The sequence below is a fragment of the Phyllosticta citriasiana genome (genome assembly GCF_038021145.1).
Source record: "Phyllosticta citriasiana strain CBS 120426 chromosome Unknown IWZ02scaffold_14, whole genome shotgun sequence".
NCBI classification, from domain to species: Eukaryota; Fungi; Ascomycota; class Dothideomycetes; order Botryosphaeriales; family Phyllostictaceae; genus Phyllosticta; species Phyllosticta citriasiana.
Window position 1 is genome coordinate 704975 of NW_027117291.1, and position 16891 is coordinate 721865.

Here is a 16891-nt window from a genome sequence, read left to right on the forward strand (position 1 = left end):
TGCGTGCTCCTCTCTCGCTCGCAACAACGGCTACCAGGCGTTGTTGTCGTCGCCGTCGACCGGTCGACGAACGAACGAACGAACAGGAAGAGCCAAAGTGGGTGGTAAGAATACGATTAAAGTGATACAGTACAGTGACGAAAAGTAAGGTATCGAGCAAGCCGATGGATGAAGTGGTGGGAGAAGAAGAAGTGTCAGAGGGAGGGAAATCAAGGAGGGGTGGAAAAGAATTCTCAAAAAAAGCTGGCGCGCTCGTTGTGCCAGAGGTAGATGCGGCAACAACAGAGGCATGTGCTCAGGAGGCAGGCGTTGACTATAAAAGAGACAACGAAGATGATGAGATTTCTCAGCTGCAGCGGGCACCCACTTCCAATCCTGAACTGACTGTGGCATTCAGATTTGCGTGGATTGGTAGGGTTGTTGTTGGCGACAGAGGGAATACGTGAGGGGGAGTAATTCGAGGACTTTGAGGAAGTGTGAGAAGGGCGGTGCAGAGTTGTACCGAGGGTTGATGGATAAAAAGCAATGCGAGAAACATTGCGCGCCACGTTGTCTGCAAGCTGTCGAAGACGTAAAGATCGAGAACGTGAGATAAGGAGAGACGCCACCGCGGCGCTGCTGACCGTCATGGTCGTTGTCGACATCGTCGGGGTGGTTCTCGTTCTGCATCCGCGACCGTTCCATCGAAGACACCCTGCTGCTATGCACAACGTCAACATGCACGCTCACTGCTTCATCTGCGCACCAAGGCCCTTCAAGAACGCACACGCTTCCGCCATCTCCTGGCCCACCGCCTCCATCGTTGCTGGCGGCCCTCCGTGGTCCGTAAACAACAATCTCTGGATAGCGGCGTCGCCAATCAAGCCAGCACCCTTGTACGCCTTGTCCCATTTTGGCGCGTCGGGCTCCTTCTTGGGATTAGGGTCAAGCTCAGTGATGAAGGATACCCAGTGTGCGTGGACTTGCTTGCGCGCGGCGTTGTGATGCTCATCTGTCTTGGGCGGCTTGCTGCCAGCCGCATTTTCTGCCGGGCCATACCAGATGGCGTCTGTCTCGGATGTGTGCGTTGCGGCGCCCACGTCCCAGCGATACGCGAAGATTGGCTGTTTCTCGTTCTCGCGGGCCGACGCTACGAACAAGTTGGGGCACGCGTAGCGAATGTCGCCGTACAGGCGCGCGGCATACTCCCGGTGCTTGTTCTTCTTGATGAAGCCCTTGTAGCGCGCTAGGTCATGAATCTTTTTGAGGTCCTTGTCCAAGAGGCCCGGATACTGGTTCTGCACAAATTCGTCGGCTGCTTTCTGCGAGGAGATGGACTTGGGCGTAAAACCGAGACCGTCAAACCCGTCGTTTCCAATCAGAAGCGGCTTGTTGATCGTTGGTTTGTCGAAGTACGTCCAGGGGTTTTCTTTGATGAGGCCACCGTCGACCGAGGGACTGTACATGAAGAGAGGCTTTCCTCTGCCACCTGGGAAAGGAAGGATGAGGTTGTGAATGGCGGCTTGGAATTCCTTGGTGTCTTTTCGGCGCATGCAGGCCAATTTGTCGCTGTCTGAGTCGCATTTCGCGGCCTTGGCGATCTCTTCGAACTGGTATTGGCCGTCCTTTCTGTCATAAATGGCTGGCCAAGCGGCAGAAGAAGTGATCGCTCCGGCGACCAAATTTTGGGTTTCCGGATTGATGAGATGATGAATCACACATCCGCCACCGGCACTGGAGCCGCCAATGACAATATGGTCTTTGTTACCACCAAAGCTTTCAATGTGATCTTTCACCCATCTCAATGCTTTGGCCTGATCCTTCAGTCCATTATTATTGCTCCATGCTTTCTTGCCCTCTCCTTTCTTGCCGGACGGCTCTCCGTTCAGAAATCCGTAGGCCGCGACGCGATAAGCTATGGTGACAACGATCATTCTTTTGTCACTTCTAGTTACCAGATTCGTCCCGTTGGGAGCTTGTCCTTGGTTGCTGAACCCGCCGCCCTGGATGTAGAAGAACACTGCTAGCTTGGCATCAGGTTTCGCATCAGAAGGCGCGTAAACATTGAGATAGAGGCAATCTTCTGAGTGTCCTGAATCTGTGGCCTCATTTTCAACACCGATGCATGATGGCCGTCGCTGTACTCTTCAGTCTCCACCACTGTCTCAGGCGCCCAGGAAAAACTTACTGTGTCAGCTTGGTATTCCTTGTTTTCGATATCAATATCAGCAGGGGCAGCGAACCGAAGGTCCTTCGTCGGCTTGGCCGCGTAGTGCAGCCCAAGCCATTGAGTGACCCCATTTTTGAGTGGTGTTCCTTTGTACGAGGCGTATTTCAACTTGACAAGTGGATCGACGGCGACGGCTTGAAGCGCCAGGAAGCCGAGAACCTGGAGCAGCGACGCCCGCATTTTATGCGTTCTAGTTTCCCAACGTGTTGTAGTTTCCAAGATTGTCGTACCAAAGCCCGTTGTTCAACGAGAACAACAAGAAAATGCTGTGTTTTCCCGTCTGCGTCAAGCTGTCCAGCAAAATACAGGCGCGCGTTGTATCCCTGCGGAGAGAGGACGGTTCGAAGAATGAGCGACTTAAAGCGAGAGCCGAGCGGAGGAGTTCACCCGGGGTACGATTGTAAAGAATGGACAAAAGGCGACACAGTTAGACAAAAGCGACAGGCATTGCTCGCGCGGGAGTTGAAAGAAGGTTGGGTATCCGCGCTCACGAAACGCAGTTTTTCTTGAAGACGGCGGCAGAGAAAGAAATGATCTTTGAAAGAGGGGCAAGAACGGCTTGAGACCGAGGGACGCTAAATGAAGAGAAGTAGCCACTGCCGACCACCAGATGGTTCTTTGATGAACAACGAGTCAAGGAGCTGAAAGGCGGCGATATGTGTAGAAACGGGTGAGAGGCGGGGTGCCAAACTCTCTTGACAAAGTTGGCCGATCTCCCATAGTCACCGTAGGGTAAGACGCACGGCGCCCGTGGAACCGCGGGTAGTTGCCGTCATAGAGATTAACCCGGGAGAAGGAGATGGACGGGGAGGTCCTGCCAAAAGCGAGAGAACGAGGTGATGTTGCGATGTTGCGATCTGGGGTCTGCACGTCGGGTAAAACGACAGGGCTGGGCAGGAGAGTCTCATCCTCGTGGTGACTATTTTTGATCTTGCGAGTGCCCTGAAGGCCCTTGCGACTGCCTCAAATGGCGAATTTGGGGATCATTCTGGGCGGATGCTTAACTCTGAAGTCTCTTGGCTGCGATCGCCAGCAACGTACCTTAGGCAAAATGCTCCAGAAAGTGCCATTTTCTTACCTGTCCTTCAATGGCCCTTTAACAGCTTCTGGCGGCCCTAGGCATGATGTGCAGCTCGCCTCCCTGTAGGAATCTTAATAAATCCGTTTAGTGTGTGTGGCGTCGGGGGACTGCTGTATTAGCAGCTGATTGTAATCCTGAACCGAACATGTGTCCCAAGCAACCAAGCGCGCGAGAAAAGTGCCTCCTGTCTCGAACACCTTTCACAGCGCTCCAGGCGAGGCCATGGGTTGCCGATAGAAACCGGAGCTCTGCGGGTATCATTGGTCGAGGAAGGAATGACGTCTAGCAGTTCGGAACTGTAAAAACGTTCCGCGATGTGCTGCCCTCCCCATCCGCAGGACTAGGGAACCATGTCCGAAACTCGACCAACGCACCACGTAGAGGACGTGCTCCTGAAGTTGTACTTGGCATCAAAACTCAGGTTGAGAACAGCTTTCGGCAAAGTGCTAGAGCAATTCTAGCGTTGGCCCAGCTCGTACGCGCTGAATTGCCATGCCGACTGTACCGGAAATTCCACTTGAGGCTGTAGAGTTGAGCACTGTCCATTGCGGGTGGAAGAGTGGCATCTCTTTTGACGTTGAGTATGTTAAGGTTATTTTGAGAGGCGTGGTAGGCGAATCAAACGGAGCCCAAAGGCATTACAGCCCGCCACCCGAGCGAACCTCTGCCCATATCAATAGGAAGACAAGGATACGGCCAGCATTGGGTTTGCAAAAGGAAGCTGGTGCCGAAATCACCTGTCTTGGACTCTAACCTCCTGTCGTATGCGCCCAAACTCGCAGGGACAGTCTTGGGCCGGCATTGGGAGTCGCTGCCAACTGGACGTGGGTGCGCGGGATAGTCATGGCCAAGTGAGCATGGTGAGCTTTTATCTTTGGCGGCCTCTGTGCCTGGAGCAAACACAAACTGTTAATGGACTGTCACTGTCGGCGATGGGGGAGTGGATGGACAGAAAGAGGTGGTGGTGTGTGATCGGATGCGGAGTTGACAATGATTGGCCGGCGAGGAGCAGTCGTCCCTCGCCAGGGCCCGGTCCCGCTTTACCCGCACAGACAGACAGTCCAGCCCACTCGACTCGTTGAACGCGCGACGCGTCCACAGCTGTTCTCGGTCCGCCCATACAACTTCCTGTCGACCGCCCCTCTGCGCGCCTCTGCCATTTCACGCGACGTGTGAAGATGAGCGCATGAGCCTCTGCATCCCACAATTGTCTGCCAACTTCTTGAACCACCGCATCACACGGCTAGGCGCGCAACATCAGCTCTTCGACGCATCGCGCGCGTGTCCTAGGCCACCATGTACATCAAGCAGATTATCATACAAGGCTTCAAGAGGTGTGGGCGCTCGCTTCAGTATGCAGTCTGTGGGCTAACTGAACTTTAGCTACAAGGACCAGACGGTCATTGAGCCCTTCTCGCCCAAGCACAACGTCATCGTCGGTCGCAATGGCTCGGGCAAAAGCAACTTCTTCGCCGCCATCCGTTTTGTCCTGGGCGATGCATACACTCAGATGGGTCGCGAGGAAAGACAGGCCCTGCTTCACGTAAGGCCAAGAGACTACGCGCAACATGTTTGATCGCTAACGCACGATCAGGAAGGATCTGGCTCTGCCGTCATGTCCGCATACGTAGAAGTCATATTCGACAACAGCGATGACCGCCTTCACACTGGAAAGCCTGAAGTCATCCTTCGCCGCACGATTGGCCTCAAAAAGGACGAATACTCCCTCGACCGCAAGAATGCCACCAAATCCGACGTCCTCAATCTCCTCGAGTCTGCCGGTTTCTCGCGCTCCAACCCATACTACATTGTCCCCCAGGGTCGCGTCACAGCGTTGACAAACATGAAGGATACGGAACGGTTGAATTTGTTGAAAGAGGTCGCGGGCACTCAAGTGTACGAGGCCAGGCGCGCTGAAAGTTTGAAGATTATGCAAGAGACCGACAATAAGCGCTCCAAAATCGACGATCTCCTTGCTTACATCCGGGAGCGCTTGGGTGAACTAGAGGAAGAAAAAGAGGAGCTCCGAGCGTATCAAGAGAAAGATCGAGAGCGGCGATGCCTGGAATACACAATTTACCACCGGGAGCAAGAGGAGATCGCCAGAGTGCTGGAATCCATGGACGAACAGAGAGACAGGGGTGTTGAAGAGACGGACGACAATCGGGAGCGCTTTATTCAGAACGAGCAAGAAATCGCCCAGATCGATGCTGAAATCACCGAGCTCAAGCAGCAGATTGAGTTTCTCAAAGTGGATAAGCGACAGCTTGAGGATGAGAGAAGGGAAGTGGCGCGAGACAAGGCAAAAATCGAGCTCGAGTTAAACGAGTTGACCGATGGACAGTCAGCCGCCACCCAAGCAAAAAGCCGGCGCGACACAGAACTCAGACAGATCCAAGAGCAGATTCAGCAACGCGAGCAGGAACTCGCAGAAATTATGCCGCAGTACAACCAGATGAAGCAGCAGGAAGCAGTCCTTCGTGGTCAGCTCGCGGAATCTGAAGGAACGAGGCAACGCCTTTTGGCGAAGCAAGGTCGTTCGTCACAATTCCGCTCGAAACGAGAGAGAGACGACTGGCTTCGAAAGGAAATTGAAGAAGTCAACGTTTCCTTGGCTACGCGCAAGGCGATTGCCATGCAGACCTCTGAAGAGATTCAGGAATTGGAGACGGAGATCCAGGGACTAGAGAACGAGATTACTGAACTCCGCTCTCGCATTGAAAGCCGAGGAGACAGCATGCAAAACATTTCCGAGGAGGCACAAAAGGCAAAGGATGAGCGTGACCAGCTCTCGGATCAGCGGAAAGAGCTGTGGCGCGAGGAGGCCAGACTCGACACCGTCACCAGCAATGCCAGGTCAGAACTGGACCGCGCCGAGCGCAACCTGTCGCACATGATGGATCACAATACCAGCAGGGGACTTGCCGCTGTCCGCAGAATCAAACAAAAGTACAATCTCGACGGCGTCTACGGCACCCTTGCTGAACTTTTTGAAGTCTCTGACAGATACAAGACAGCTGTCGAGGTGACGGCCGGGACAAGTCTCTTCCACTACGTTGTCGACAATGAAGAGACAGCCACTCAAGTCCTCGAGATCTTGAACAAGGAAAAAGCAGGTCGAGTCACATTCATGCCATTGAACCGGCTCCGATCAAAACCAGCCAATATCCCCAAGGCTAGCGATGCCATTCACATGATTGCGAAGCTTCAGTTTGACCCCAAGTACGAGAGCGCGTTCAACCACGTTTTTGGCAAGACAATCATTTGTCCGAACTTGCAAGTAGCGTCTCAGTATGCGCGCAGCCACGGAATCAGTGCCATCACGCCTGAAGGAGACCGCGCAGACAAGAAGGGCGCCCTGACTGGTGGTTTTCACGACCCTCGCTCGTCACGCATCGATGCTGTCAGGAACGTTGCCAAATGGCGAGCCGAATTCGAAGCTCACAAGGCGCGCCTGTCCCAGCTGAGAAGTCTCAGCGAGCAAAAGGACCAGGAAATCACGCGTGCCATGGGTGAATTGACCAAGATTGAGCAACGCCGCCAACAGCTTGAGAACAGTTACGGTCCCATGAGGCAGGAACTTCGTGGTAAGATGACGGATCTACAAAACAAGAGAGAGGCCCTCGAAACGAAGAAACGCTCGCTTGAGAATATCGAGGCCAACGTTCGGGAATTGGGCGAGCAGCAGGAGGCTTACGAGGGCGAACTGGCTTCAGACTTCAAAAAGGCGCTGTCGCAGGCAGAAGAGCAACAGTTGGAGTCGCTTGCAGGACCGATCCAAGAACTTCGCAAGCAACTTTCGGAACTCAGCACCAATCGCGCGGAGCTAGAGGTCCGAAAGACTACCATTGAATCCGAATTGCGCGAAAACCTTCGACTGCGTCTGGATCAGCTCAACTCTCTCGACACGGAGACTGGTGCCGACTCCGCAGGGGGCGGTGCTTCCCGATTAAAGGATTGTCAACGAGACCTCAAGCGAGTAAGCAAGGCTTTTGAAACCGTTGAAAAGAAGCTCCAGGAGAATGAGCGCAACATTGAGCAGACCAGGTCTCAGTTGCTTGAGCTTGAAAAGAACAAGGCCGAGAAGCAACAGGAGCAAGAGGAGGTCGCGCGGGCCATCGAGCGCCACCAAAAGCGCATGGAAAAAAGCATGGCGAAGAAGGCGTTGCTCAACAGCAAGCACCAGGAGTGTCAGAGGAACATTCGCGACCTTGGCGTCTTACCTGACGAGGCCTTTGAAAAGTACCAGAACATGGAGTCAAACAAGGCCTTGAAGCGCCTCCACAAGATCAACGAAGCCTTGAAGAAGTATTCCCATGTCAACAAGAAGGCGTTCGAACAGTACGCCAACTTTACCAAACAGCGCGACACGCTTATGAAGCGTCGAGAAGAACTTGACTCGAGCCAAAGGTCCATAGAGGAGCTCATCGAGGTACTTGATCAGCGCAAAGATGAGGCTATTGAGCGTACGTTCAAGCAAGTCAGCCGCGAGTTCGCCATTATCTTCGAGAAACTCGTACCGCCGGGCAAGGGCCGCTTGATCATTCAAAGGAAGAGCGACAGTCAAGCCAGAGCTGCGGCGGGAGAAGAGGATAGTGAAGAGGAAGAGAGGAGGCAGAGCGTCGAAAATTACACTGGCGTAGGAATCAGCGTCAGCTTCAACTCGAAGCATGATGAGCAGCAGCGAATCCAACAACTGAGCGGTGGACAAAAGAGTGAGTTTTGCGACGTACGACATCGAATCAGTCGGCTGAACAGGTGACAGGTCTTTGCGCTTTGGCACTCGTCTTTGCCATTCAAAAGTGCGATCCAGCTCCCTTTTACCTCTTTGATGAAATTGACGCCAACCTGGACGCTCAATACCGTACTGCAGTTGCTGGCATGCTGCAGACTTTGTCCGAAGATGCTGAAAATGGCGGTCAATTCATCTGCACAACCTTCCGTCCGGAGATGGTCATGGTGGCAGAGAAGTGCTACGGCGTCAGCTATACCAACAAGACTAGCAGCATCGACGTTGTTGATCGCGAAACTGCCATGAAGTTCATCGAGGGTCAGCAGAAGCCGGGAGCGTAGAGCTTGGACCTTGAACTGGAGGAGTTGGGTCTGCCTGGCCCATATGATTCTCCCTGTTTTTTTGCATTATTCGGGCGTTAGATAGGCAAAGGAGTTTCCACGCCTTCAACGGTCTGGTCTGGGCTGGGCTGGCAGGATCTGCGGCAGGGATTGAATGGATCTTCAGCGGGGGCTTGCTAACGCAATCATCCAATTCCAATTGTTACCACCAACCTCTTGAAATGTCGCCTGGCGCCGCTGTCTTTTGTCCCTGAGCACGCTATCCTCGGCAGTCCACTTCAGAATGCGATTCTGGCCGCAGAAATGGCCTTGTCGAGCGTGGGGCTCGCCGCGCGTGCGCGGAAAAAGGACAAGACAACGGCAACACGGGCCGAACGGTTACCCGGGTAGAAAGCATGTCCTTGCAGCAAGGTGGACGGTTTCTGGATGGTTGTTGGTCTTTTGGTTCAGCCTCGCATTGCTTTTGGGGGACTACCTGACTCCTAGCATTCGGTCCCTGGGTTTGCAACAAATTTGACCACTGGCGAGCCATTCGCTCGCCCGGCTCCCAGTTCACCATGGCGAAGCGACCAAACTTCCTCGTCATCCTCGCCGACGACCTCGGCTTCAGCGATGTGGGATGCTACGATCTTTGCCACAAAAGTCCTCGTTCTCCGCAAACGCTGCCACAAATTGTGGATCGAGGAGCAGTGCTGAAAGGTGAAGAGGTCTGTGGATACCTACAACTGCGACGAGAGCCACATCATCCTGTGGTAGTGACGACTCGATCAATGTGACCAGTCTGTAGACGTCGCCGCCGTTGTGGCGTTTGCGCTTAATCGCGCGGCGGAACTTCGCAGCTGCAAGCTCCATCGATCCAGGTGAAGTGGTTTCGGCACGCCCATGACGAGGTTGGATTGAGACTTCATTCAATGGGTGCGCTAGAGTCGCGACTGCCGTCACTTGACACCGCAGTTGGGAGGAGGAATCTGATCGCAGCCGCCGTCTTCTGGGACGTCGTATGATTTCTGGAACATGGCACGCAGAAAGCGGATCCCTCAACCGCCACCATTTCCAGCCGAAGAGCACATGGCTCAAGACGCTCGGTCAAGCTGTACCGGAAAGGGTGACCAATCGGGGAAAGACAGAGCGTCAATATTGCACGAGCGAGACCTAAGTGCAGAACTTCGTAGAAGCAGAATGCGATGGAGTCAAGCAAACTGTGTGCGCCCATAGAAGCAGCTACTTAGCTAGTGCTTGATCAAATTTGAATTTTGAAAGACAGGAAGTTTCCATCAGTCCAGAAATTTCTCAAGCCTCCCAAGCAACGCCCCAGTCCAAGGCCATAAATATGTCACTCTCGGTTGCTCACAAGCATCCGTAGCATCCATCGACCTCCCTCCCGAGAGAAATTTCTCCCCCATTCCGAGCATGATAATCTCTCCTATTTGATGCGCTTCAAATTTATATTTCCGGACTTCGGAAGTCTGAATGTGGCATGGCGAGCTGCCCATGACTATTCCTGAGGGGTGGATGCTCGACCTAAAGCCTGGTTGCAGCCACCGCCTTGGACTCAAGTTAGCTGTGACTTCAATTGTCGAGAGAAAAGCCGGTCGAGTCTTACATTCGAAAGTCTTGTAGACCTTGGGCAGCTCTGAAAGGGCTTTGCCGACGGCTCTTGCATACGTGAAATTTTCCGCCATCTGTTCCGTGAATTTCTCATTTTGGAGCAAGCCCGACAAATGGACAGCCGAAGCTGAAGCGAGAGAACTCTTGATGGCTTCGCCCTGATTGTCTGGTATCGACTCATATATCCTATCAACTGCGGTGGGAATGATCTTGATGGGACAGAACAACTTTTGTAGTCCGACAAACGCGGTAAATTCGTTCATTGCCTTATCTGCAAGGGCCGGAACGCGGTAGATCTCGGCGATGATGTACATCTCGAGATGAAACAGAGTGCTGTCTCGCAGGACATTCGAGCATTTCGGAACGGAATATTCATCGGAGTATAGGTACTCCAGCAGGCCTTTTACGGCGTCGGGATTGTCGTTGGGCAGGTCTATGAGTCCAGATTTGGCCTCCTGTTGCTGATGAGTTGACGCCGCTTGCAGATGTCATGCAAGGAAAGATGCTTAAAATGCAGATCTTAAGGTGCTAGCATTTCAGCTCACCTTGAAGCCACCATCGGCTGCCTTTGCAAAGAATTCACATCGGGTGCACACGATGTTCTTGTGCACACGCCATTCTTGGCCATGTCTGTCTCTTATCGTGAGGTCAGAGTAGGCACCCGAATAAAACGTCCTGGCTGAGGTCAGACAGTTGGAAGTGAGGCCGAGTGAGACGATGCCCACGAGAGGATGCTGCCTTTGAGACTCGTATCTTTTGAATCTCTGCGTCTTTTGCTGGAGGTTGCGGTCGTGGTGGAGTCTGGTGGCATCCTTTCTTCACCAAGTCTTCGGCGCTTCTGACGGCCTTGGGATCGGTCAGAGTTCTCACGATTTAGGAAGGGGTTGTCTGCGATGCTTTTCAAGAAGAGATCGACAACATCTGACATTTCAGGCCCTTGAACTCGCCGGCCGTGACAGGTGGAGGGTATACGTGAGGGTGGCAAGAAAGTGTCAGGAGCAGAGTCACAGGGAGTCGCATGTACCTACCTTATATACCCTGTGAGGTAGGCGCGACCACCACACGGCGGAACCCCACCAACATCTGCGAAAGACAGCGACGTTCGCTAACAGTGTTCTCACCTGGTAGCGATTGAAAGCGGCCCAAGAAAATTAAATGGCAGATTTGAAGGTCCAGTCTTCTTTGCGGTTGGAAGTGCGAGACTGTCCGATGTCATCGTTGAACCCGGGAAAGGAAAGTCGATGTAAGGCGGATGGATATGGAATCATCAAAGCCGGACGGAAGAGCACTTTAAAATGCTGCCCTCAAAAGGAATCACAGATGTCTGTATCGTGTTGTCAATGCCAATATGCTTTGCTCCACATTTACTCCCTTTCCCTCTCGAAAAACCTTCTGAAGACCCTGTAAACACTACTGCTCCCAAATTCCTTCCACAATCGTGGACTTGAGAAGCAACAGGCTATGAAATCTGCGCCCATTGCCACCATTGGCTCGATTGACCACATGCAGCACAGGCGACTTCTTGGTAAGAGTCCTGCATCCGCACCGTTCCTCCGCATCCATGTTTCGGACATTGGTAGGTTCCAAGGGCCTGTCTCCCACTTCCACTTCCATTTCCGATGGGCAATTTTCCCGACTTCCGCAGCTCTTCGTTGGCCTTCTGCAATTGATCCTCGCAGATCTTCCAACAGACGGAGGCGCTGTGCCAGTTCTGATTCGCCGTGTTCAGTGCCACAAAAACCTGTCGAAGTTTTTACTCGGTCCACCATCTGCTTTGCTCGGATATGTACAAGGCCTTTGAACAATCCATAAGCAACCCATGAGTCTTCTGAAGCGCCGCCTCTGTCTCTTTCGGCTCCTTTCCAGGCCTCCCGACACTACTCGAAGTGACCGTGCCGAGCCTCTGTGCGGTAGCCTGGGCTACATGGAAGGCGAACCTTATAGATATTTCCAAGACTTGCTTGAATTCCTTATTCTTCAGAAGCTCTCGGAGGTTTTCGACCGTCTTTTCCACCAGCAGCTGGCGGATCCGCGTGTTGGCGCGCCAGGATTCGAGGTAGACTTCCCGAACAAGTATTGGCATGACGAGCCACAGGTCATCGGATTCCTGCTTCAGAGCAGTCTCGAAACGTTTCTCCGCGATAGATTGCAGCGCTGATGGCTCGCAAGTGTGACCGATGACCAAAATTTCTAGATGTTCCAGGACTCGCTGGGCGGGGCTGGTGCTCTTGAGGCCGTCGTAGTTACCGATGTAGAGGAATTCGAGCATGGCTTTCAGGGATGTAGGAGAACCGCCAGACATCTCAACGGTTGTGACACTGTCCTGACGGTGGGTCAGATTGTGGGAAGCTTTCGAAAAACCCAAAACAGTGAGATCACCTACCTGCGGTTCGTCGTGGAGTACATTTGCAAGGACCTGACAATTTGCGCAGACAATTGACTTGTGCGCCTTTGCAGTATGGCCATCGCGAAGTTTGAAGACAAGATTGGCATTCTCTCCCGAGGCAAGTAAGCTGGCAGTGGTCTAAGCTGCAACTCTGAATCATCGACGGGATCCCTACCTCCGACGGGACTCATCTTGAGGCCTCGACTCCGAATCTTGGGGCGTATTGGGCGCAGCTGGCGGGCCTGCGTCTTCTGCGGCGACCATTGTCCCCTCAGAGGGCAAATTAGAGAGCATAAAGCGAGATGGCGACGAGAATCTTGGATACTGAGAGAAGTCGACTGCGTTGCTCTTGAGGATGATTGGTTGCGGTGCACCGGAGGGTTTCTGAGATAATGTGGAGGAGCGCACTTGCCTTACCTGGTCAGGTTGCCAACCATAGATGCAACTCCAAAACCACATTCTTTCAGCACAACCAACAGAGGCCTAATGACAGAGCAAAAGAAGCATTGCCTGAGCGCTCAATTTCGATGGTGAGCCTCAAAGACATAATCCAACCGTGTTCAGACGCTGCCGTTCAGCGACACTAACTGCAGGTTGGAAGACACCACCAGGCGGGTGCTGAGAGAACCTAGAAAGTCGGCAGCCCCTGCTTGTCCTCGCCGGCGTTCCTCTGACATCTTTGCCGCACTCTCGACTCCACTTATGAGCGCTGCAGACCCATTGCAATACCGATGTCTGTGAAACCAACGCAATGACTTATGCCAGCGAACGACTCCAAGTCAGAGCCCAGGCCTTCATCAAAGTCGAAATCGCATGGCCAAGGATATTCAAGAAGGGAAGCACAAGAATCAATACGCATCCTGCCGCTACGAAAGCAGTGCGAAGAGCGACACCTGGATCGCCCCGGCGAGCACCGCCCCAGGGAAACTCCCAGCTCTTTCTACAAGACACACATCTCCGATAACGAGGAGGGCCAAAGGAGACACCGCAGCGCAGCACCGCAACGACAATGACCCTCTTCGGAACAAGATTCCGCCAAAACCCTAGGAGCTACCCACGATAGGTCGAGACAGCAATGGCGAGGCGAGAGAGGAAAGTGTGATGATGCCACGGACATCAAGGTGCCGAAATTGGAATGCCGAGAATAATGACCTACCTCTCAGAGGCAAATGCCACCTGCTACCCTCGAGCATCAAGGCATTACCGACCTACCACATCCCTCCTAAAGCCCCTTCGAACGCCGACCGCCGGATCCAACGGACCAACCCCTTCTACCACAAATCCAACCCACACCACTCCGCCCAACATTTCCACCAGCGCCAACACCGCAAAAGAAACGAGACTTGCATCCTCTTTCCCGCCAGCGCCATTCCCGCAACGCCACATCAGCAGCGCCGACGTCCGGGTCCCGGTGGGGTGATTGGCGCAGATCCGCAGACCCCTTGTCGGCAGCTCTGCGCATCTGAGGCGTGCGCGTATGCAGCATGACTCGCACCCACCGACGCGCACATGGCGTGCTGCACAACGGCAAAAGGAAAAACGGGACGAAAAGAGGACGAAAAGAGGACGAAAAGAGGACGGATGGGATGGGATGGGTGTGAGATAACGGAATTAGCTGGTTGGTGGGGGGAGGGCGAGGAAAGTGAGGCGAGAGTGCTAGGCAGCGGGCCTGGACTGCTGGAGATATTTTTTTGGTTCAGGAGGATTGATGTCGTGGAGACTTTTCGAGGCGTGATGCGTTACGCGGGTGTTGAGACACGAAGAAATATTCGTTCTCTCCCTCTTCCCTTGTTATTTCTCTGCTCCGCACTGTGCGTCTAGATGCTTCTTTCCAACTCAGCCACCTTCTATCAACCTAACTCTACGTCAACAACACCAAACCCGGGACGCTGATGGAGAGCTAAGGTGATGGACGGGCTGGTCTGCATATCAAACATGCACATTCCCGGCCGCGCAGGGATGCAGGACGACATGTCAGCAAGTCCACAGGCATGCAATGTCCCATGGTCCAGATTAGATAGGGCAGGTACGTAGGCAGATACATTGGCCTCGAGAAACGTCGTCAATTCCTCTTTCGCATCTACCGTTACCTCCTCTTCCCCACCTCAGGCAGGCTGACCATGTCAATGTATTCCCAGACTTCACCCGCGCTGGACCAACAGCGGTATGATGAAATGGGGCTGACATGATAGGCGCGAGGCTGCCGTGCGTGCCTCCGCGGCAGGGTCTCGTCTAGTCAGAGCTGAAGGGCTGGGGAGGGGAAATGGGGATCTGGCGTCGTCATTGTGCATGCGCTGTTGGGCTGCGGGGAGGAGGGGAGTTGATGAGTGGCTTGCAATAGAGGAGGGGAGGGGAGAGGGGACGGGATGAACTGGAAGGGTATGTAAGCAGTTGTGCTCGTAGGGAGATACCTGGAGGATACATGTACTTGTATCGTGCTCGGGGAGACGGCGAGAGGAAAGATTTGAATGGCCTGCCGCTCTTACCATAACAACTTGCCTCGTTGGTGGCCAACTGCTCGACGGAGAGGCGAGCTCGAAAGATCCTTTCTTCTCTGAAATCTGCTTGTTGAAGCAAAGGGCTCGCCACTCGACTGCTGGACTCGGTCCCAAGTCACGACAAAGTCTTCTCCGCGCTTCGGCCGATCTCACGCCGCCGCGGTTGCACCTGGTGCCGCGCGCACACGTCCTCGGCAGGCAGAAGAAATACCATCATTTCTTCTTTCTGCCTGCCAGCTGGCGAAATGGTGCGAGAAGCAGGTCAGCGGTGGCAGCAGCAGTGGCACACCTGCTTCACACGATGCGTACATCCACCTGTCCGACTGTGCGCTCGCTCGTATGCCATGCTGCCTGTGTAGGTTCGCAGCTAGGTAGGTAGGCGGTTGCGCCAGTGGCAAAGCGGCTAGCATGGGTAGAAAATTTTTTTTTTTCTCCATCGCCTCGGCGATGATGTTGAAGGGAGGCTTGGCACATTCGCCTGCTGGGGTGTCGGAAGAAGCAGCAGCAGCGGCAGCAAGAGTGATAGCACGCCTAACGGCGCAGACGGCGGTCTTCTGTTGGTGGTGCTGTCTCGTGCCTCTCTCCCCTTTCTGGCATTCTCAGCGTCGGTTCGGGCCAGGGACGGCGCACGGACGGACGTTGGAGACGACCTATGACGCCGTATGATGGCAGCGATGACGGATGGCGTGTTTGGCGGCGCCGGGGCCGCCGATGATGACGCTGAGGAATGGAGACGAGAGAGGGGAGAAAGGACATGTGCTGCCCCCTTGCCTGTTTGGGCGCGCCGGTGCTTCGCTTCGTCTGCTCTGCCAGAATTGGAACGGATTCGTACTGCTGCCGCGAGTCGGACTTGACAGTTCCATGGAGTATTTGTGGAAGACTCGCGAAAAAAAGTTGGCGAAAAAGAGACGGTTCGTTGTTCTCAGATGGCGAAAGGATGCCGTGTACCCTGGTGGACCACGATGGGGGCTTGTTTGGTGGTGGCTATTTTTCGCAGTCAGCGAGTCGACGAACGACATGACGTGTGGCAGGGATCCGCTGCAGTGGTCGGCGAAATGAGGTAGCGGCGGCATGGCAGGGCTTTGCTTTTTGACAAGTCTAAATACCAACAGTGTCGTCTTTCTTGTTTTGAGGACGGGGGCTTGACGTCGAATGGAATGAGCAGGCTGAGCGAATGGGTGGACTGCAGGTGTTCCGTCGAGCTCCGTGGGAAATGAGCACAGGCAAAGAGGTTGAGCTGCAACTTGTTTCGTCGCTGGGCTGGGCTGGGCTGGGCTGGGCAAGCAAGACACGGAGACGAGGCCCGCTCCGCGTCCAAACACCGGACGGCGGGGACCGCAAGCCCTGTCTGTCAATGGACCACCATCAAACATGGCATGCCTTGCTGTGACAAAGGTACCCACGCTCACTTCGGGCAGAGTCGTCGAGTGCATTCGGACAAGTGCAGGCTCGTTGCGATGCAGAAGCGGCTGGCGGCATGCGAGCACGCTGTGATGGTGCTGCTGTGGCATTTGCTTACAGGTGGTACCAGATGATGGAGACGCGCAGAGTTTACATGTGCCGAGCACGTGGAGAGAAGATGGCAGCGGCCAGTGGAGACGACGAGGTGAAATAACAGTGAAACCAGTGGTCCACAAAAATACTTGGGCTCCAAGGCCGACGAGAGTTCAAGGGGTTCTTCTCATCTGCATGTTGACCAAGGGACGGCGGGCGGCTAAGGTAGGGCTGATGGGCGAGGGAGACCTTGCGGGCCCGGCTGACGGGACAACTTAACCCCAAATATCCAATTGCTGGAACTGCTCTACAGTTGCAGTTGCAGTTGCAGCTGCAGTTGCAGTTGTCATGGGCGCAGGGCAGGGCCATCCGACTTGCAGAGCGTCATGATCGCCAGTCAAGGCACGTGGGTGGAGAGAATGTGGGACGGCGCGGGGATTCGTCAATCGCAAAAAGAAAACAACTGAAAGACCGGCAGAGGACAACGGAACACTTTTCAGCCTTGAGATCCACGGCCGAGGGCGTCGTGCTGCGATCGGGGG

At 54.1% G+C, this 16891-nt stretch overlaps 5 protein-coding genes across 5 annotated transcripts; 1 reads left to right on the forward strand and 4 right to left on the reverse strand.

Moving 5' to 3' along the window:
- Positions 1–725: 725 nt before the first annotated feature.
- Positions 726–3836, reverse strand: IWZ02DRAFT_493703 (Alpha/Beta hydrolase protein; the record flags this gene model as incomplete). Its single annotated transcript, XM_066769960.1, has 4 exons — positions 726–2117; positions 2168–2368; positions 3661–3736; positions 3796–3836. The coding sequence occupies 4 exons, from the start codon at positions 3834–3836 to the stop codon at positions 726–728; spliced, it is 1710 nt and encodes a 569-aa protein (XP_066619355.1).
- Positions 3837–4380: 544 nt separating this feature from the next.
- IWZ02DRAFT_80818 (putative chromosome segregation protein SudA) lies at positions 4381–8493 on the forward strand. Its single transcript, XM_066771250.1, has 4 exons — positions 4381–4624; positions 4674–4833; positions 4885–8005; positions 8056–8493. The coding sequence occupies exons 1-4, from the start codon at positions 4587–4589 to the stop codon at positions 8361–8363; spliced, it is 3627 nt and encodes a 1208-aa protein (XP_066619356.1). The 5' UTR covers positions 4381–4586; the 3' UTR covers positions 8364–8493.
- Positions 8494–9858: 1365 nt separating this feature from the next.
- IWZ02DRAFT_436271 (uncharacterized protein) lies at positions 9859–10899 on the reverse strand (the record flags this gene model as incomplete). The annotated part of the gene is made up of 4 exons (XM_066766512.1): positions 9859–9908; positions 9967–10432; positions 10517–10646; positions 10697–10899. The coding sequence occupies 4 exons, from the start codon at positions 10897–10899 to the stop codon at positions 9859–9861; spliced, it is 849 nt and encodes a 282-aa protein (XP_066619357.1).
- A 409-nt stretch (positions 10900–11308) lies between these two features.
- IWZ02DRAFT_461186 (uncharacterized protein) lies at positions 11309–12486 on the reverse strand. Its single transcript, XM_066768200.1, has one exon. It carries the CDS (start codon positions 12271–12273, stop codon positions 11725–11727), a length of 549 nt encoding a protein of 182 aa, XP_066619358.1. The 5' UTR covers positions 12274–12486; the 3' UTR covers positions 11309–11724.
- Positions 12487–15176: 2690 nt separating this feature from the next.
- IWZ02DRAFT_80835 (uncharacterized protein) lies at positions 15177–16606 on the reverse strand. Its single transcript, XM_066771251.1, has one exon. The coding sequence runs from the start codon at positions 16364–16366 to the stop codon at positions 15506–15508; it is 861 nt and encodes a 286-aa protein (XP_066619359.1). The 5' UTR covers positions 16367–16606; the 3' UTR covers positions 15177–15505.
- Between the last annotated feature and the right edge of the window lie 285 nt (positions 16607–16891).